We start from the raw sequence: 23,101 nt of genomic DNA, 5'->3' as shown, positions 1-23,101 counted from the left end.
CAAATATAAAGGGTTTCAAATCAGTCCAATAGAGGTACCACTTAAAAATCTGTAAGAATGATATGATCAGTTCTAGAGGTTGAATAAAAACTCAGTGATACTTACCATACTGTGTAACAAATGCTATACAGCTGTTCACTATAATGGGAACGTCATTTTTGCTGAGCTGCTGATCTTGTAAAGCATTACCATCTGTACCTGCTGCTTTTTCAATTGCAGTATGCCAGACTGTGAAATCCAACTTGGTATGCCCATGGATGTATAATGTTCTGTTAAAAGTTTAAAAAGCATTTCAAATTATAATTTTGCTCTTTAAAAAAAATCTTACTCCAAGACAGATTGCCCTAAAATTCACACAATTGTGATCCTGTTTTACCTATTACAAGAAAAACTCTTCTTTTATTCTCATCCACGGTGAACTTCCACTCAATCCCTCTTTGGCCTGTATAGTCACATCACTCCATAGCATTGAGGAAGCTCTCTGGATTTATGGTCTTACTTCTTTTCATTCCCCAGCCTCTTTTATTCTCTTTCTGAATAACTAAACTAAAACCATTTTGCTTATCACCTGTGACTTCTAACTGCTATTTCTGGCTATGTTTTTTAAGGTTTTAGAATTGTTGATTTTATTTCTTAAAAAGAGAAAAAACTAGCATTCAATTTGAATTTTATAGCACAATTCTTTCTGGATTTTCCTCCTATCATTCTGGTCGCTCAGTCTCTTTCCCAATCTCACTTCCTCTTTCTGAATGACAAAGTCGTAACCTCAGCTCACACAAAAGCTCCATGGACTCTCCAGGGTCATGTCATTCAGGCCAGTAGTTTCATCTTTTCACATAAATTAGTTTACTTCTAAATCCCTATCTCCAGGCTATAATTTTCATAGATCAGATAGATACCCATGTTACTGAAAAGCAAGAGAATAGAGCACCTGAGAGTGGGAATGACAATCAGACTTTCTGAACTTAAATTTTAGCTCTGCCATTTACTTCCTTTGTAACTTTAGACAGGCCAACCTTATTTTTGCTTCAGTTTCATCATTGGCAAAATAAACATAATAATAGCACTTAGGACAACACTCAATAGACATAATATTAATGACTAATGTATAAACTATACTACTAAAGAATATTTGTATTTGAGAATCTTCACCTTAATGTGCAATAAGCATATCAAAGCTTTTGCTCTCCCATACCAAACTTCTGGCACCAAAAATTTTCCACATACCGCACTAGAAATTTAGTATTAATTAAGTGTAGATCAGTCTCTTTACCCAATCACTGCCACATTACTTCAGTCACAAAATTCTGCTGACTCAGTTTCCCAATGTATTCACTCTGACTCCTCTCCTTTCCAAGATTGCCTTATTTCAGATCTTCATGTTGTTCCTTCAGGTCACTACAGCCCCTCCTTACAGAATTCCTTTCCCAATTCTCAACCTCTGTAATCTCTACTCCTCACTATTGCCAGAATGATCTAAAATGCAAAGCTAATGACATCTCTTCCAGATCACTGCCTTACAGTTCTTGAGCTTTCAAGATAAAATAGCCTTCATAAACTAGTCTATATTTTTACCTGCAATTTGATCTGCCATTCTCCTATACTTAAGACACTCAGGAAACATAAACACACACACACACACACACACACAAACACACACACCCCCCCTCCTGGATTTTGTAATACATATTGCCTGCTCTTTGGCTGGCTACTCCAAACCTTCCCCCCAAATTCTACTCCAGGTAAGACTCTTTGACACTGTTCCTGACCTCCCTCTTATGCTTAGTATGTCACAGATACTCCTTTTCAATCTTTCAATGGTGGCTTTGTCCTGCATCATATCACCTGCTGTAGCTATGTGAATGTTTTAGCCACGAAACTCCAAACTTTACACAGGCAAGCAAAGAATTTCAGTATCTCCAGTCATTAGCATAGTGTCTGGCATTTAGTGGATACATAGCAGTTTTAAAGACCTATCACTAGATACAAAGTTTGCTTTGAAAAACCGATTGTTGATGTATTTTAAGTATATTTACACCAAAGTAAAACTATGTAATCTTGATTTCAGACTTGACAGGGCTAGTTTATATTCAACCTAAAGAGACATGAATAAACTGCATGAATTCTGGGGCTTTGGGGGAAAGGGGTGGATAATAAGGAATGTAATCTTTTACATTTCTGATAATCATTGTACCTAATTTTAAAAAAGAAATAAAAAATTTCCTTTCTTCCCTTTGTATTCTTTCTTGAAATGCTCCTGGAAGAAGACAAAGATACCTGCACCTTATCATGCTCATTTCTAACATTTGAACTTGCTATAACTACTACTGTTTTACTAATACTGGTGCTTGTAATCCTCATCTCTTGCTTTTTGACATCTTTATCTATTGTTTCTATTTTCCACAGCACCAGAGTAGTCCTGACCTCCAGGTGTTGTAATTTTCTTTTTGAAGAATTCTGAAATTTGTACTAATACGCCTGACATGCTACAGCCTTTTCATTGATCTTATATCATCTTTAGCTCAAAAAAGCATTCTATTGCTGGATACATTTGTCTAACTTATATAACTCAGATAATTTTTTTGAGAAATATCAAACCTCTTGATTTTGTGAACTTAATCAACATTATGTCTTGCTATATTCACAAGTTTAGGTAAAGAGAGAAACATTTTACGTAATTTAATAATTGAGCTTTAAATATGATATAAAATCTTTGTAACTATTTGCTTATAAACAACTACAATGGGTGTTTTAGCAAGCAGTGAAAGAAATCCAAAATGCAGTGGCCCTCCTACAATATGAGTATAATTCTGCCATAAACTGTGACATTTTCAAACTTCAAATTTTCTTTCTAGTCAGAAAAAAATCCTCTGATGACGAGTTGAGCTGTCTCCTTGTGAATCAGTGAAGAGTGGAACTTTCTCGATTTGTCAAAGGGCGAATCCCAAAGTATATATGCAGTGCAATAGATGGTTTCACATTTAATAGCATCAGTGCACTAACTTGCCTCTCTGATGCTTACCTAAAATTCGTGGACACTGAATAAAGCATCAAAAGATATGTTCAATACAAATGCTGGTCGACTTTGAGATTTCAAGTGTTATCAAACAACAATTTCACATTCCCGGATGAGAATTCCAAGGAAACATTTACTTATATCCTGACAATCAGAAAAGTAATATTGATGAACTCTAATTACAGAGAAATTAGTTATGCTAATTGTCCATTTTCTAAGCATAAATTCCAAAGGGCACTTCAAAGCCATATTAAGAAAAATTCTTATTTGTTATAATGATCAAGCCAGTTCAATAAGACCTAGAAACTAGGTCCGAGGACTAACAAAAACAATTATATTAAAACTGCAATACAATAACCATAAAGCATAAACAATCATATTTGAGCCTAGTCTATGACAAGAACCAGAAGTATCTTCACAAATAATAGATCAACAAAGTTGACTACATAAAAAATAAATATGCTCATATAAAGAATATTTTAAACAAAACTGAAAAGCAAATGAAATATTCTATAAATATGGCTGGAAAAGATAATACCCTAAGCATTTATACAAAAATAAAATAGTAAGTCCTCCACAGAAACACCGTCATCAGCCATGGAAAGGTAAGTCACAGAAAGAATTAGCCAATGTAACCACAAACCAGTCTAAGAATCAAGTATGTATATATATATATATATATATGCATGTGTGTGTGTGTGTGTGTATATATATATATATATTTATATCAGTCTTATCACACCTAAGATTCACAAAACAGAATTTCCTGAGCAACTTATTACAAAGTCACACTATTAGAATGGACACACACACATACACACATGCACACACACATACACACACACACGTAAAAGCAATGATGTGTCAAAGCAATTTATCAAAAATCTAAAATGTATGATGTTCATCACTAGAGTATAACAAGATGTGCATAGTATTTTAAAGACTGATGAGATACTCTAAAAAGAAATTTGAAAATATGTTCTAAGAATCTTAAAACATGTATCCGTTACTTTTGACAATTAGTTCCAAACACAGGACTCTTTCATGAGTACATGATTTGAAATGAAGGTAAATATCTGTTTCTTTCAATATATTTCTGTCCCTCTCTCACGCACATGTGCACATGCACACAAAGACATACATTTACCCGAACATTTAAAAAATGGAAGTTGAAATCCCAAAAACTAGTGAAAGGTTAAGTGATTTAGCTACTTCCAAATATACATATTATAAACTTAGTACAATGAGCAAAGAATGCATAATTGCACATATGTATAAATTCAATTGCATTTCCTAAAATGTTAAATTAACTCTGGGTAGAAAACTCATGGACATTTTGTTTCCTTCTTTATACACGTCTGTGTTTTTAAAAATGTAATTAGAAACAAATCACATAAGTTGAAGTTTTGACTGATCCCTTGAAGGAAAAGATATTTAAAGCCTTCTGAACCAAGCCATCTTAGACTGTCATTGAGCTTTTGAGCCAGAGAACTGGAAATATCTCTGCCAAGCTTTTTTTCCATATATGACTAGGAAACTAAGAGCCAGAAAGAACATGTCTGAGGCCTCAGAATTAGGTAGGAATTGCACATTCGAGGTACTCAGTACTAGCCTGGTTTATGAGCCTTCCTTTACCTGGGAATCAGATCTCCATAATTTAAAACTCTGGTCCTCAGGTCCAAAAAGACTCATTCAAGACATGAAATGGTGATGTGTCTTTCTGTTGCCTTTCTTCTTAGTCCTGTCACACCTAAGATTCACAAAACAGAATTTCCTCAACAATTTATTACACAGTCACAGTTTTAGAATGGACGTGAAAGATGATCTGCTAAAGCCACTCACAACAGAAGACCTATTTCTCTTCTTCAAGACTGTACACTTACATTCTGCCTTGAAAAGCATCCTAGGCATGTTGGAAATGTAATGGACAGGACTTTGGAGGATAGTTTTAGAAGGGTGTACTGTGCATTTTTCTTTATACTTCCTAAGCAACCTCTCAAAGAAGATCCTACTTCTCATCCAAATAGGCTTTTGGGTTTGTTTTCTTCTGGGAAAGTGTGAACTGTGTTATTTCTGTGAGTGATGCCTGGTCATTAGAATTTTTAATGAACTCATTTTAAGTGTATGGTTTGAAATATTTTTACAAATGTTTACACTTGTGTAACTACCACCATGATTAATATGTAGACCATTTCCATCACTCACAATGTTCACTCATAACTCTTTGCATTGCATCCCTTTCCCCACCCACAATCTTAGGCAAGAACTTATCTGCCTTCTGTCACCATTCATTAGTTCACCAGCTCTAAAGCTTCATAGGAATGGAATTATACAGTATTACTCTTTTGTGCCTGGCTTTTTTTACTCAGCACAATGGTTTTAAGATTCATTCGTGTTGTTGCTAATATAGGTCCCTTTATAATGATAATCAGTACTTCACATATGAACACATAACATACTCTGTTTACACGTTCACTGACTAAAAACATTTGGCTGACCCAAAACATCCTCACTTTTTATTATAAATAAATCTGATTTGAATATTTGCATAGGAGTCATTTTGTGGACCTATATTATGAATTGTTTTGGGTAAATACCTAGGAGCTCATTTGTTGGGATGTATAGTTACATGTAAACTGACTGTATTCTTTTTAAAAACAAAAACCCTCTAAACTGCTTCCCAAAATGAATGTACTATTTCACAATCCCACCATACTGGCCAACGCTTTGCATGCCACATTTTAAAAAAACTTAGTTTATTCAGTGTGATCTCATTGTGGTTTTAATTTGTATTTCTCTGGTAATTAACTTTACATGTGCTTGTTGGCTATTCATAGATATTCTTTTAGACACCTCTATTCATTTTTTTTGTTATTTTATCGGGTTTTTGTCTTCTTCTAATTGAATTATATGTATTCTGTCCATGTTTTGGATATGAGTGCTATATCAGACACATATATTTTGAATAGTACCAGTGCATGATTTCATTTTATTAACCATGTTGCTTAAAGTACAAATTATAATTGAGTTTTTAACTTATAATTCCAATACTTATGATTCTCTCCAATTTCCTTGCTTTATCATATTAAACCAGAAATAAAACGTTAAATAGAAGTGGTGGGAATAAATATGTTTGCCTAATTCCTGTATTTGAAAAAATTGTTTTGATTATATCCAATGTGTTAAATTCATTGGTATGAAGTTGGTCATAATATTTTCTTATCTTTTAAATATTAAAATGATCCATAGTTTTATGATACTGGTAATTTGTATCTTCTGTCCTATCTTCTAGTTAGAGCTTTATCAATTTTCTTAACTTTTCCAAAAAAAGTTAAAAATTTATTAACTAAATTGATTATTTCATAGGACCAGCTACTGGTGACTCAGATTTTCTTTTTTTTTTTTTTAAATATATTCCATTTATTCTTTCTTTCTACTGTCTGTATCAATTCATTCTCTGAACCACATTAGGTCTAAGTTGCTCTTTTTTAGATTTTTAAGGTAAAAGTTTAGAGGATGGATTTTAGATCTTTTGATTTAGCATAAGCATTTAAAGCCTTCAACTTCCTTGAAATACTTCTGTAGCTCCATCACACAATTTTGATGTTATGATTTTATTATCATTGATCAAATATTTCCTAATTTTTCCTGTGATTTCTACTGTGAAGTATGGGTTATTTGGAAACATATTAAACTTCCAAATACTCAGGAGTTACTCAGAAATGCTTTCCAGAATAAGGCAAGTTATGAATTAAATTCAATTGAAAATACTAATAGAGAATCAATCTATCTTTCCAGGCCCATTGTCTCATGCGTCCTCCTCAAGCACTCAAAGTTAAGGCCAACCCATACTGAGGTTGTTTCTAGCCCATCCTATTTATCTGAACCTATTATTTCTACCTCTTGGACTACCTTGTGTCTCAGGCCCCCTTCATTTCTTCCTACCTAAGTCCTTCATAGGATGATAGATCCAGTTAAAAATACTTTTCTTTAAAAAACACAACAAAAACAATACACACACACACACACACACACACACACACACACACACACACACACATAGCTTAGAGGGATCTGCTCATTCTTTTGTCCATTTTTCCCCATCATATCATACTTATTTCTTCATAAGCTTAACTCCTGGTACATAGAGGTACTTTGAACTAAATGAAACAAAATTGTTAAAGCAAATAACATACATTTTAAAGTCTACCTTTTGTTAATAGACATACATTCCCTTTATCATAATTTTCTTGAACATAAAATCACTTAATATGTTTTCTAAGAGTCCCTTTCTTTTTTTTAAAACCTGTGGGGGTGGTGAGAAAAGAGAATCTCTTGTTTGCCTTGGCAATATTCAGATTAAGCCATCTCTAAGAATTAAATCATCAGAAAGTTACAAAAGCATTCAAGCTTATATTGTGGGCAATAGGCTACTGTTTAATTTGCAATTACATGCACAATTTAGAAACCACTTTAAGATAATTCAGCCTCTGGAGTATTGCTAACATATTAGCTGCTATAAAACACATTGAAGGGGGAGAAAAGATCATATGGAATAAAGTGATAGGAAATAAGGAATATTAAACTTAGGATGTTAATCTCCCAAACTGACAAAAGTAATCTGTTCCGTAATTGTGAAACATACTGATAAAGTGTTTATTCCCCAGTGTTAAGCTTCTTTATGTGAAGAATTTGCAATTAAAACTGAAATGCAGTCAAGCTTGGGAGACATCAAGTGTATTATGCTTTACTATATATCAACCAAGGAATCTAAAACAGAAAAACACACTAGTCTTTTCTGTTTCTGATAACACAGTTTACTTATTCACATTGTGTTTATTAAAACCAGCAACCTTTCAACAAAAGCATAGTAAGTGTCTATGGCAATGGGCATGCAGCTATGGAATGTGAAAATGGTAAACACAGTAACTTATTTCTTAGAAAACATATGCAGAAGATGTGGGTTAAAGTGCAAAAATAGTTCTCAAATTTTGAGACAAATATGTAATTTCTTGAACATTTCAGTCAAAGTGACGATACAATTTCCTACTGTCCAGGAAAATGCCTTCTGCCTTCCTGGTCTAAAATATTCGCTAACAAGAGATATTTGACAATATGATTTTTTTTTATTTGCACAAACAGTAGTAAGGCCTAAAAGAAAAGCACAAAATCTAAGTCCCAATAACAACATCAAATAGCATGCCAGAAACCCTTAAGTGTAATCAAGAAAGCTTTATTTTCCAAAATAATTTTTAAAGTATACAAAGAATACACATTAAAACGACACCATCTGGAACACCTTCTGTTTAGAGCTTTTTAGAGCAAAAATGCTCATGTGTGGAAAATATTATTGCAATATTTTTCTGTCTAAAGACACTCATGCTATGCATATAGAGAAAATGGCCATGAAGATTAAAATATCTATCTAAATAGTGACTATATACAGGGGATAATTATCAATTTATAGACATTTCCAGTTTAGGGGATTCTTTCTCCTCTTTGCTTTTAAAAAACATTAATGTATTTCAGCATTTTAATCAAAGGTAGATAAGAACAGGAAAAATACGTGAAATTAACTCATTAAATTTATGTATGATTTACATTTCTGGCTCAAGCTGCTACTAGCAAAAATTAAAGGTTCAAGCTTAAGCTGGTTGGTTTTTCTTTCTTTCAACTATTCACACTATCTCTATAGGCCATCAGTATAAATAACTGGAAGTTGTTTTACTTCCAGAAGCCACAATTTTATCTGTCACTGACAAGTCTAACAGAATCTACCATTGCTGACAGTCATCATTTCCCAAAGGGCTAATAGATCAAAAGGGAGATGAAAACCAGGGTGGTACAATGAAATTTTCTCATTTTGGCATGGTACTGAAACAGCTTTTCAACAATCACAGCTATAATTAACTAGCTATGTTTGAGTACTGGGAGAGAAGTGCATAGTCTCTATCTTGACAAATGATACTATCATTCATAGAATCACCCGGGCCAGAAGCTCAAGGGTCGTCACTCTTATCTCCCAGTTCACAAAGCAATTGAAAATTGACTGGTATCTCTCTCAACATCCCACTACCACATGGAGAAAACTATCAACATCCAAAATCATCCATCAGTTCTTCTTTTCTTACTTTTGCAGTTGAGGGATCTTGCTCTCTTGCTTGTACTCTCTCTTAGACCTTCAATCCCTCCCATTTTATATTTCTTTTCCATCAAAATTTATACGTGTACAATTTCAAGCCATCTGAAAACAAACTGCACATATATGCCCTTTCTGGGTCAAATCCCTTGCCTAGTTAATCCTATGAACCTCCCTCCAGACATCTTTGACAAATTGACCTCACCAGCTATCTCACTTTATTCAGTTTCCATTCTTAATCTGATCTAGTACCTGCCTGTTCACTTCTGCTCTCCCCCAAGTCACCAGATGGACTTCAAATCATTTATCTCATGGAGTGTGTATTCTCACTGGGTATGTCCTTGTATCAACACTTGACATTTTTAACTGATCCTTCCTTTTTGAGACACTCTCTTCCTGGGCTTTGTAACACTTTGTACTCTCTCTTAGTTTCTGGCCTCACTCTCTGAGTAAACAAGCAGCTACTACTGCCTGACAAATTCCCCTAAAAATGATGTATAGTCATCAAAGCTCCAACACAGGATTTCTTCTTCTCTCCTTCCATAGAATCACCCTAAGTAATTTCACCTTCTTCCTTCTTCACGCTGATAACTCCAATATCTGTTATCTCCAACCTGTTCATCTTTTCATGAATATCTTATCCATAAAAATAACTTTCTCCCATCAATTTATTCTTAGATGACTTATAAGAAATCTCATGCTCAACATGTTTTAAACTCATTATCTCCCAGGCTCTCTCCCAAACCTGCTCCTTTTTCCATTATTCCCTATATGATGTCTATGTAGTCACAGAATACACACACATAAGTTTATATGTCTATGTACATAAGTAGATACATAAATATGAGACCCTGTTTTGCACCATACAGGTGCCTGCCACGTATGTATGGTCTTTGTTCTGTCAGGGTTCATAACCTCATGTTCTTGTCATCTACTGTGCAGATTCTTTACTTTCATGTACGATGTTGACCTCCCTTCTCTCTACTCCATTTTCAATTATGTAGGAATTGTATGGACATGTTTTCTAATAATTTTTTAAAAATGTTTTCTAGTAAACATTTTTATTTTTCTAATAAATGCTTAAATTTTGAATTCTAGTAACTTAGTGTCTATCCAGACTCCTAGTACACTTGTTTATTTAAATCCTGAGAAATATCTCTACAAAGATATTGGTAAATGAATATTGAACACTTTTTTAAAAAAATATTTAAGTTACAAAATGATCTTAACTTTAAAATGAACCATTCTCCTCAATATCATATAGGCAAAAGAAGGCTGTTTAAGTACTTAAAATGGGGCTTAGCACACGTTAACTGCCCTACTGTCATCATTGTTATTATCAGATGATATTGATTTGGAGTAAAAAGGAAAAGTAAGTAAACCAAAGACAGAAGCATGTTATAATACAGGTGCTTTTAAGTGGTGGGTATGGTACATTAGCTATGCGAAGAGATTTAAGGAAAACATCTTGGTTATATTTATCCTCACGTTTCTCCCACTCCTATTATTACTCTTCACTTTCATAAAAAATACTTTCAACATAACTTGTTCGTAACACATGTAGACAAAAACTTTGAATTACCAAAAATGTTACTAAGTGTCTGTGACCATTATTTTGGAATTCATTAGTTTTCTACTTTTCCATGAACTCAAAAACAATATTAAAAATGAATTTTATCTCCTGATTTCTGCAGTCCAGGGTAAGATCAAAACATACAAAATAACAAAACATTTAGTGCTCTGGCTTCCACATCTTGCATTTGTGAGGGGGTGGACTGCGTGCAGTAAGCACTAAATAGAATTTCATCAAACTAAATCATTCTAATCCACGTTTGCTACATTTTAATTCAAACCTATGTACCACTGGTCAAATCCTTCATAGATTAAAAAAATGGTACAAAAAAACCTTGGCTATAATAACCTGAAAAAATGAAAAGGATAAACACATTTGCTAAGCTGATGCTTGCCTATCTGTTTAAGAACATAAACTCTGAGGGGTCAGACATCAAGTTTATATTGTTTACCTTTTTTATTTTCCTGCCATGGAAGTGGCAGTCAGTAGGCATTCCATAAATATTAATAAATGACTGTAAAACTGCATTTATGCTAGTATTTTCATGCTAAATCCTATCTATACCTAATAATTCCTCATTATTTCTGGACATAACAGTACTCTGACAGTACAGTGAAATCATCATCTGGTACCAAAAATAATAATATAAAGTATCATTAACCATAATAATCCAAGAAATAAGTAAAAAGGCAAAGTCCTAATTATGCCTAGAAGTTAAAAAACACAATCTGACATAAATATCTAATCAGCAATATGCTTGCTGTATAAAGCTCTTGATGTCGTCCCGTGAAGTTGAAGGAAAGGCAGGTTCCGAAAACCATTGAAAGTCATTATCCTTGTCACAGCAATAAAAATAATCAAATGAAGGCTTATTTAGCTATATTTTAATATTGCAGTTAAACTTTGAACAACATAAGATTGAACTGCACAGATTCCTTCATACAGATTTTTCTTTTGCCTCTGCCACCCTCCAAGACAGCATGATCAACCCCTCCTCAGCCCACACATATAAAGACACCAATGAATACCTTCATGATGACCTACTTCCACTTAATGAGTAGTAAATATGTTTTATCTTATGATTTTAATAGTGTTTTCTTTTCTCTAGATCACTTTTTTGTAAGAATACAAATAATCTTGCACTATTATAGAGCAAACCATACTGACCCAGTAAAATTAAGAGTTTTTTTTTTTAAGCAAATTATAAGAAGCCAAGGGGAAAAATGCCTAATTTGTTGAAGAAGAAAGGCAGTTTGAAGATTTTCCAAAGAACTACAAATAGAACTACCATTCAATCCAGCAATCCCACTACTAGGTATCTCTCCAAAGGAAAAAAAAAAAAATGGTTCTACCAAAAAGGTACCTGAACCCATATGTTTATCACAGCACTATTCACAAGAGTAAAGATGTGGAATCAACTCAAGTGCCGATCAGTGGTTTATGGGCTAAGGAAAATGTGGTCACATATACCATGGAATACTACACAGCCATAAAAAAGGAATGAAGTCAAGTCCTTTGCAGTAACATGGATGCAGCTGAAGGTCCTTATCCTAAGTGAATTAAAACAGAAACAGAAAATCAAATACTGCATGTGGTCACTTATAAGTGGGAGATAAACAATGAGTATACACGGAAATAGAGATGGAAATAATAGACACTGAAAACTCCAAAAGTGGAGACCAAAGGGGGCAAGGGCTGAAAAACTACCTATTGGGTACTATGGTCACTACTTGGGTGATGGGCTCAATAGAAGCCCAAATCCTAGCACTACACAATATAACCATGTAACAAATCTGCACATACGTAGATATGTGCCCCTGAATCCAAAGTTAAAAATAAAAGAAACTGTCTTCCTAATTGCTCTGGTATGTTCCCAGCTGCTCCTTCTCAGGCTTCTTTGCTTGATCACTCTCCTCTTCTAGACCTTTACATAACAGCTATATCTTCAACTCTCTTTTCTATCCACACTCTCTACTAGGTGAACCTGTCCAGTTCCTTAGCAAAATAGCAAGAGCACAGTCGTGACTCCCAAATTTATATCTCCAGATATAACCTCTTCACTTAATTCTAGACATGCATATTCAACTGCTTACTCACCAGATCCACTTTGTCACCAAAGAGACATTTCCGAGTCACCATTCCCAAAACCAAATTCTTGATCTAGTGTCTTAAACTTATGAATATCCTACCTCTATGCTCCAAGTATTTGTTCTCTCAAAAAACAGCACCATAAGTCAGTAATTGCTCAGGTCAAGAATTCTGGGATCATCCTTGACTCTTACAGTTATTTGATCCATCAACAGATCCTGACACCTCTACCTTCACGATATACCCAACCACTCCTATTCTCAGGTAAGCCATTGCTTTCCCGGCCAGCATCCTAACTAAACACCCACTTTCGCTTTCATTCCCCCAGAAGCTTGTTCATCTGGAGTCAGAGTAATCCAGTAAAAACATAAATCAGACCATTCCACTTCCCAGCTCTCAGACTGAGCAGCTTCCCATCATATTTTGATTAAATTTCAAATCTTTACACATCATAACTGATAAGACCCTATATGATCAGGCTGTGGGTATCTCTGAAATCATTTCTTCCCACTCTCTCTTTCATTCAAATATTCCCAGCCACCACAGCTTCCTTGCAGAACTTGAACACGCCAAGTACAACACACTCTGAGAGTCTTCAAATACCCTTGGCCCTACACCTGCAATACTCTATCTGGATTACTGCAAAGTTTACTTTTTCACTTTATGAAGATCTTTCATCCAATATTTCTTCTGTTAGCCAGCAAACACAGATACCATCCATTCAGACTATTTTTATATTACTTATTTTTCTGTGTAGAATTTAAAATTGACGGACAGAACAGCATATAATTATTTTTGTCTGCTTACACTGTTTCCCCTAATAGTATGCATGTTTCATGATGGTAGGGACTTGTCTGCTTTATTCATCATGATATCACCAATACCTTTAACAGTCCCTGATGCACAGTAGACGCTTACTAGTTACTGAAAAACTGAATAAATTCAAGAGATCAAATTTTAGCTATGCGTGACCCACATGCATAGATAATTCAGAATACAATTTATAGTCATTATATTCTTACCAGGAAGATACATTTATAATTACCAAACTGCTTTCCAAATATTTAAATGTAAATGTCACAGAGGAATCTCGGTCTATAGAAAACTATACAATAATTGATCACAATAAGTCTGTCATAAAAATTATAGAAATATGTAAATATCATTGGTATAGTCTTTCCAAAGAAAGACTATATACTATATATATGTATATTTATATGATTCAGAAAATTTCAACAGGTTTTAAAATATTGCTTTCTCCCTCAAGATAATAACAATAAAACAAAAAAATTCCACTGCCCAGAGTTGTTGAGATAAAGAACAAAAAGCAAAAAGGCACTTACCTCCCTTTTTCTACCAAGAGTAAGACATCCAGTTTTTCCCCATTTTGAACCATTGTGCTGATTGCTGAAGGGAGAACGAAAAGCAAAAACTTATTTTTTTAAAACTCTAAAATAAACATCCATGAAGACACAAATATTAATACTGTTTAGTCATAAGTTTGGAAGTGAGCCATCATTGTATGCAATAAAGAAATGTGTTCCAAAGATAAGGGAGGAAAAAAACTCTTACTCAGCTCCTGCAGTCTTCTTAAGTGCATTCTATCTCCCTGAACTTCTTGCATTTGAAGGCAAAAATGTAAACTGGATTTGTCCATAGCAAACCAGCCTTTTCTCCACTGATCCAGGGCATGGCAGTCTTTGTAGAAGAGTTGACCAATCAAATCATAGTCAGCTTCTGTTAAGTTTTCAGCAAATAAGGGAACAAAATGCTGTTAAAACAAATACAAAAAAGTAATAAAGACAGTGAAAATAGGAAATCCCTTCCCTATCTACAGATATGAGAGAAGATAGACAAATTATCTTAGTTTTTCTATTTTAAAGATTCAAAGGTAACATCAAATTCAAAAAAATTAAACTTGCTATCAGTCTTAAAACTGAACAACTATAATGCATTTTCAAATGGCAGCATCTTAAACCACTTGTCTTGCTACAGAGTTGAAACCGCAAGACATTCTCTTGATTGATTTGTAGAACTTTTCAAAATGTCAACCTTCAGCATTTTTCACCATTTATATATTTTCCTGAATCTGCTCCTTTCTCCTTTGTGTATACCTTGAATAAAATATCTACCTAAAAAAAGACACACACAGAAATGACTTTACAATATTGAGAATATCCTAACCATCAAAAACGTAGCCTTAATTTGAAGAATTATTTCTCCAAGTTTTACTTTAATTTCTTCCCTGCTTAAGGCTCCTCGAAGGTAGCTACCTCTTGACAACTTTCTTTGAAAATCTAATGAAGTATGAACTTTATTCCTATAATCTTATATGAAACTTTCATGGACCCCTGAAGCTCAAACACAGACTCCCACTTCAGAATCTTGTCTGGATTTAGAGCAATAACATCATATTTAAATACCTTGGCTATTGCCTCTGTCCATTTTCTTTGAGCTTGAGATGTTTCAGCTCCAAATAAAAACACACGATCTGAGGGTAGGTAGATCTCAAAGATAAAGATGGGCCTAAAACATGCACAAATAAAAAGATACTACCAGTTACGTTTGGCTCCTAAGAAAACAAATAGCACACAGGTCAAGTTTTTAATTAAATTTCTTTTAAAATAAAGTAATGCTATGAAATCATCCTATCAGATTCTGTTAATGGTTTGCATTTTATTCAGATGAGGTAAATGGAACACACTGGACTGGACAAAAGGAATATTTTGTATAATCACTTAATCATTCTATTGTATAACTTTGTTTACACCCTGGACACTCATCAGTTGACTGATGTAGCAAAGGGCTCTCCTCGGTCCGGTCTTCCCTCTCTCACCACTCCTTCTTGATTTACTCTGACCAACTGTTCAAAGGAAACATTGCCCCAACTGTTTTTAATACTCTTTTTGTCTAACTTCAAATAGGCCCAGTCATACAGAGGTTCCCTCCAGAACACAAACACATGAAGCATTAACACTCTCTTACAGTTTTCGTAAGAAAGATAAATGTTCCTTTCATCATCTCAACTTACCCCAAATTTCTAACTCTTACTATAGATAACATTAAAGCAACATACCATGCTCTGAATTCTTTCGTGAGTTCCTCATTCACAACTCCATTTATTTCTTAGCACATGCTAAGTATGTGTGCTACTGTTACCTAAAAAGCTCAAAATACCCTATGCCAAAGTCATCTTCCTTTCTCCTCTTTTCCATCCCAAGCCTGCTGTATCTCCTTCATGTCCTAATTTAGAAGCATCACACTCAGCCTCATCACAACAAGCTCAAAGCCCCTGAGTGTAACTTATTCTTCCCCTTAACATCAACTCTTTGTCCAGTCAGTCTTTTAATCTTATCAGCTCACCCTCTTCCTCTAGTTAAATTCTCAACAATTACAGTCTCTCTTCCTCCAATCTCCTTACCACTTCTTCCAGCTCTCTTCCTAAAATATGTCTGTATAACTCTTCAGTGCCTACATTATTGAGGTCATACTCTCCAATGTGCTATTTGAGGCAATTTAGCAAAAATATTATGGCAACAATTATTTTTTAACCGCATCTCATTGTAGATACTTTCTCTTTGCATATCTACTTGTATCAGTATATGTTATCAAGAATATTTTATTTTTAACATATTAATATACTGACATAAACTAGTATTAATTATATTTGTTATATTTCATTTACTAATTAGTAACTTAATATATAGAATACACTTATTTTAACATTCCATAAGTCATATTACATTGAATAATCATTTAGGGTAAAACACTATTAAGATTAAAACAAAAGTCAATTAGTAATCAGTTTTGTTCACATCATAAATCAAATCAGATTTACTAGAAAACAAGTCATCTCAATTAGTCATAAAATAAAGGTAATATGTTCAATGTAGTTTTATGTAAATAAGAGCTTTGCAAATTTCTTCCCTTTCTCATATAAAAATCTTATTTAAAATCTATGTTCCTATAAAACTGATTTTTTTCAGATTTTAATGTCAATGTTTTTCATTAATTACATCAAAAAACATGGTAAGATACTTTCACACCAAAGATCTTAGGGGGCCTGCTTTTAAAGTTCTCATGGAGATTTATTTAAACTATAGTATAGGTGAGTCAAATATATTACATAAATAATGCTTAATCTATTCATTGTGACTTTTTCTGACCATTAAATTAACAAATATATCTTTAAGAAATTTAGCATTTCAATATACTATTAAATATTGTTTATTTTAATGTGAATAGATCGTCATAGAATATTCTCCTTTCTTATCTGTTTTAATTATGATACTCATTAAATGGATAAATGAATTTTACCACTAGCACACTATTTTAAATAATAGGTAAAAAAATTAAATGACTACAATGGTCATAAATGATATGATATACATTTACATAAGATTTGGCCAGGCACAGCGGCTCACGCTTGTAATCCTAGTACTTTGGGAGGTCGAGATGGGTGGATCACTTGAGGTCAGGAGTTTGAGACCAGCCTGGCCAATATGGTGTAACCCCATCTCTACTAAAAATACAAAAATTAACTAAGTGTGGTGCAGTGTGCAATCTCAGTTACTCAGGAGGCTGAGACATGAGAATCATTTGAACCCAGGAGGCAGAGGTTGCAGTGAGCCGAGATCGCGCCACTGCACTCCAGTCTGGATGACAGAACGAGACTCCGTCTCAAAAAAAAATACATAAGATTTGATTCAAACATGTTAGCACTTCATATTACCTACTACAAATATTTTAGTTTTCCTGCTTTATAGTGAATTCCCAAAAGAAATTTCCAAAAGTGCAAGGTAAGTAAGCTTCAAAAACCATTCAACCCTTCTATTAGAAGCAACTAAAGAATTAAAATAACAAAACTCTCATTACCTGGTATAATTATCTGAAAATACATTTTACCTCCTAATTGTGTAAAGATAGACCTACCCAGTATTTAAATAGAAGTCCTCTTTGTGTATAGCCAGGCAGATAACTTCATTGATATTAATGGTGCCATTAGGTGTGGTAGACTTATCGCTTTCATAGTAACTCAAGAAGCCTCCTTCCAAAACACACCACTTTTTATTTGTCTCTAAGAATTTAAAACAAAACAAATAACAAATTGAGCTAATCACGAATCTAATTTTAAAAACAAATACATGCTTCTAAATAATGGTTGGACGCAAGTAAATACATTTATTAATTGCCTATTTCACATAAAGTATATGATATTGCTGCATGGGATATAAAGTTGTCACATTCTCTGCTCTCCAAAGAATTTATAATCTAGTAGCAAGGAATGTATAAAATAAAAATGACTGTGACATTGATGACCAGAGAAGGCAGAGACATAAAGAGGTTGCTGAAAAACAACTCTGAAGCTGCAAAGAATGAAATGTCTGTACAGAGTATTAAAAGGAAAAAAAAAAAGTAGCATGAAAAGTGAGACTGCAGCTTATGGTAGGTATGCAAAAGAAGGGTCAGAATCTGCAGGGCCCTTAATGCTTGTTCAGAAGATTTCAAATTCATCTTATACGGAAGTCAGCACACTACCACCTGCAGGCTAAATCAGACCATCACCTAAAATATAGATTAGATCTACAGACACTAAGACTACTAAGGTCTACATATTTGGTATAATGAAGAAAGTCTGTATATTAGATAATTTCTGAAGTTGGATTACTGTTCTGTGGTTACTTTAGGGTATTATTTATAAATGCCCTTCTTCTAAAGAAATACATACTAAACTACTAAAGGTAAAGAGGTGTCATGTCTGCAACTTACTTTTAAGTGTGCATATAAAGAAAGTATGAGATAAATATGCACCCATATATACATACATGATACATATATATGTGTATTATACATAGACATATATATACACATACACAGAAAGAAAAATACAGCAAATGTAAAATGTTAATAATTGATACATCTGGGTAAAAGGTATATGAGAACTATTTGCACTATTCTTAGAACTTTGCTGTAAGTCTCAAATTATTAGTCAAACTAATTTAAAAGCTTAAGAATATATTAAACTAATTTCAATTTTTTCCTTTAGCATATGATCAGAATCTTACGTGGGTGTGGGGGTGACATGAAAGAAAACAAGACAATGTAGTTGGCTTCAAAAAACAATCACAAGGAGTAACAATCAAAATGGTGACATCTAGAGAGCTAGATAGGACACAGTACTCTGAAAATGAATTACCAAATGGAAAGTCCAATCATGACTGGCAGAAGCAAATAGCATAAACGAATCTTTTATGGGCACTGGAAAATAAAGCTAACAGAGACCAAAGCAATTCCTGGTCAAAGGTGATATATAATTCCAGGGCCCTCAAATCCGGAGTCACAGTGTACGTCCTGCACAGTTAGATAAAAATCATGAAAAGCCACAATTTTTAAATGAACATTCATTGCGAGTTTCTAAAATATAAGAAAAGATAAAGTCAAAATACTTTATCAAAGGGAGTTTGGAAGTAATTTCAAAGCAATGTACTCAGATGTCTAGAAGAATCTTCATAAGAGAATAAATAAAAAATGCACAATTATTCAGTGCATAGTTAATCACTGTCATAGATTAGGAGATCCACCCCTGTTCTCAGGCAGCTTATAATCCAATGAAAGGGGAGATGCGTTCAAAATGATAACCAGCAGGTTGTCTCTTTAGTAGATGAGAAGCATTCAAGAAGGTAAGCCACCCCTCATACTGAAGTGATAAAAAAAAAAACTGCAAAGAAAAAAAGTCTATAAAATAATCCCTCATGATTTAGGAGGCATGTTTCTAAAGCAGGAAAAAAAGCATTCAGAGCCACAATCCTTCCATAGTATCAGGAAAGAACAGTAAGAAGAAAGTCATAGAAAGGTGAAACTGCAGAAACCCTATTTGCCCAAAGAATCAGATTACATGTGAAGTTGGGAAATGGGAAACAAGATTGCAGGTTCACGGCAGAGGCCAGACCCCAAGAGTCTCACTTGACAGGTGTTCAGGAGTTTGTGCCTCTCTCACTTAGACAAGTGGGAGCCATTCGAAGGTCTTAAACAAATAGTGCCAAATGAATTAAGCATAACATAAATGTGACTGCAGAATCTCATTATGTAAATTCTAATGGGAAACAAATGACACATCTCTTTAAAAGAGTATGTACAAACTCATTTTCAGTTAGAATTATAAGTTTGAGGAGAGTTAGTCCTGTAGCTTTCTCATTTCTGTAACCATTTCTTAGCTTTATTTTTGTAAGCGAAATGGGCCAGAAGTCAGACAAGGCAGGCACACATACTGTCTTTGAGGATTTATGATAATGAAGCTGTGACAGGAAATCATGACATCCCCATTGATATGGGAAGCAATGAAAAGGTTCAGCAAGATTATGTTGTATGATGCTGGTCTGCCTGGGCTAATTTAGATATTCACTCCTAAATCTGACTTTGAGAAATGTCGGTACCCTCCTTGAAACCCTCTTTGCTCCACAAGTCATTTTAATTGTTAAAGGAAGCTGTTTACCAACATAAAACTGGGGCCACAGAATGGATGACACTCAGGCCTCAGCTGTTCCATAAACAGGAGCTTATAGGATGCAAGTAAATTTAGAGGACTGGCAAGAGGGGTTATTCATTCTTTCTATTCAATCTTCATGTTGAGATCAGTGAAGAAAAACCTTACTACAAGATTTACTCAAGCACAGGTAAAGAATTCCCCAGAGGTGACCAACTGAAATGCTACCATGGAATGATAGACATAATATAGTTGGATACCATAAATGTCGGCTACAGCCTACAGGACAACATATCTAAACTCAAAGGCTAACTGGAAGTCAGGGGCAACTGTGTTTAAACATAAGCTCTTCAGTGCTCCTCTTCATCACCATCATCATTATTTATGTGCCATGCACTGTTCTACATATTTTACATGCTTTAACTCATTGACTCCTCAGAACAACCCAGGTATGTCAGTTATATTATGCCCCTTCCTTGTACCCTTTTCACTAGCACATAACAGGTTAATCGACATTCCAGAGGTCACATTAAGTACTTAGCATCAGAGTTGGGGAAGGAACCTCAGGCAATTGGGTTCTGAAAGTTGCTGTTTTAACCTAACAGGCAGGTGGGTTCTGGAAGCCTCCCTCTTAATGCTGCACAGTTACTCACAGTATCTGTTAAATGCTTGAACTGTATACATTCATCTCAAAAATGTATTAGAGTAAAGAAGTCATATCTTCTAATACATATGTATACAATACATCTGAGGTAGTTAAGGCAAAATTTTTTTTTTTGAAACTATGAATTTGTTTCATGATGAGAAATTTCCTAAATTAATAGTATTCAACACCCACTACAAATACTAATATATATTAGTAATCCTTTTCATTTAAAATACATGTGTTTTAGCCTTGGAAAAACATGTTTAAGCTATACAATCTAGGCTTTCACGGAACAAAAGATCTTCAAAATTCCTCAATGTTAATCTACAAAGTTACATATAAACAGACAGAAATACAATTTCTAGTAATCCAAATCAACCACTTTCTTTTTACAAATCGAATATTGTGTAAACAAATCAAGGTAAGCTATCAAGGGAAAAAATATGGTCGAGGAGGGAAAAGGGAAAACAAAACCAGGATGCTATTATTCAACTCTGTGCTTAGGTTCAACAAAAGCAATCCATCTTTCTTTTCATGAACACTAAACTGAAAAGCAAAAAAAAAAAAAAAGAAAGAAAAGAAAAATACAGATCAGTCTTCATAACCAGAGGCTAGAAAAACTTCAAATCTTGAAAACCTGAACTGACAATTTGAAGCCTCTGAAACTCTGGAACTGCATGCATTTTATTCCCAGACTTTTGTCTCTGTTTTTAATCATTTTGCTCTATGGCTGTCCTGACAACTGCTGATGGTGTGGTAGCATCCAAGTGCTTGCTTTCAGAGGCAAAGGTGACAACCACACTTTAATCTCTAACTCTTTCCAAATAATTCATTTTTTTCATAAATCTGATGTTCAACAGAAACAACACTATTGCACAAACTTCAAGGGGGAAAAAAACAAATACAGAAGTTTTTCTGGATACTTCAACTTTTCCTATTCATTTGTAAGTAGCGGCCTTCTGCACAAAAATATGCTTTGTGCCAGCAATTATATCTTTTTATGCACAGATCAAAACCAAATTATTGACATATGAGTCATCCATTTACACTAGTGGTAACTTCCCTAAAAAATGATTCTTCAATCATTCCACAAATATTTATCATGTCCTACCATGTGCTGACACTGTTTGGGGTATCAAAGATTTGATAATCCTTGACAAGCTAGAAAAAGTTGTTGCTTCATTGAGCTTTCACTTCGGGGGAAAGAGAAACAAATAAATGGAAACAGCACATCTCCATGTGATCAGTGGTAGGACGAATATACACAGCATCCTATGAATGAGAAGGGCTGGCAGTGGGTTCACAAATTAGTAGGGTGTCAGAGAAGCCTCACTAACTAGGGGGGACTGAATTAATTACTGAATAAGAAGGAACCAGACTGGGAGAAGTGCCCTCTTTGCAGAGGGAACAGCAGGTGAAAAGGACCAGAAGAAGCAGAAAAGGACTTGGCATGTTCCAGGAATAGGGAGGAAACCAGTGCAGCCAGGCAAGTAACCATGTAGAGATATAGTCTTGCTCTGTCTCCCAGGCTGCAGTGCAGTGGCACGATCTTGGCTCACTGCAAGCTCCGCCTCCCGGGTTCACGCCATTCTACTAAAAAGGTCTTTTAGGTCACAATAAAAAATAAGGTTATATTCTGGAATGAGGAGTCACTAGATGTACTTGAGCAATGGAATTACATGTTCCATTTTCCAGTTTGTTTGTTGTTGCTGACCTTTAGAAGATATGATCTTCCCATGTAGCCCAAGCTGTGTTCAAGCAATCCTCCTATCCCAGCCTTCTGACTACCTGGGTGATTTCCATTTTTAAAGATAATGGGCCAGGCACAATGACTCACGCGTGTAATCCCAGCACATTGGGAGGCTGAGACAGGCAGATTACTTGAGGTCAGGAGTTCAAGACCAGCCTGGCCAACATGGTGAAATCTCATCTCTACTAAAAATACAAAAATTAGCTGGGTGTGACGGTGGGTGCCTATAATGCCAAATACTCAGCAGGCTGAGGCAAGAGAATTACTTGAACCCGGGAGGCAGAGGTTGCAGTGAGCTGAGGTTGTGCCACTGCATTCCAGTTTGGGTGACAGAGCAAGACTCCATCTGAAAAGAGAGAGAGGAAGGAAGGAAGGAAGGAAGGAAGGAAGGAAGGAAGGAAGGAAG

The 23,101-nt window shown here is 34.6% G+C and overlaps 1 protein-coding gene across 1 annotated transcript in view; it reads right to left on the bottom strand.

Moving 5' to 3' along the window:
• ARAP2 (ArfGAP with RhoGAP domain, ankyrin repeat and PH domain 2) overlaps window positions 1–23,101 on the bottom strand; it is a 165,170-nt gene that overhangs the window by 67,119 nt on the left and 74,950 nt on the right. Inside the window, exons 15-19 of the mRNA XM_011949140.1 lie at window positions 17,749–17,893; window positions 15,240–15,342; window positions 14,389–14,587; window positions 14,160–14,223; window positions 106–269 (exon numbers count right to left, since the gene is read on the bottom strand). Of these exons, the coding sequence (XP_011804530.1) occupies window positions 106–269; window positions 14,160–14,223; window positions 14,389–14,587; window positions 15,240–15,342; window positions 17,749–17,893 (675 nt within the window). The remainder of the gene's footprint in view (window positions 1–105; window positions 270–14,159; window positions 14,224–14,388; window positions 14,588–15,239; window positions 15,343–17,748; window positions 17,894–23,101) is intronic.

The sequence above is a fragment of the Colobus angolensis genome, unplaced genomic scaffold, assembly GCF_000951035.1.
Source record: "Colobus angolensis palliatus isolate OR3802 unplaced genomic scaffold, Cang.pa_1.0 Scaffold29, whole genome shotgun sequence".
NCBI lineage: Eukaryota > Metazoa > Chordata > Mammalia > Primates > Cercopithecidae > Colobus > Colobus angolensis.
This window is presented reverse-complemented; position numbering and strand designations above follow the sequence as displayed.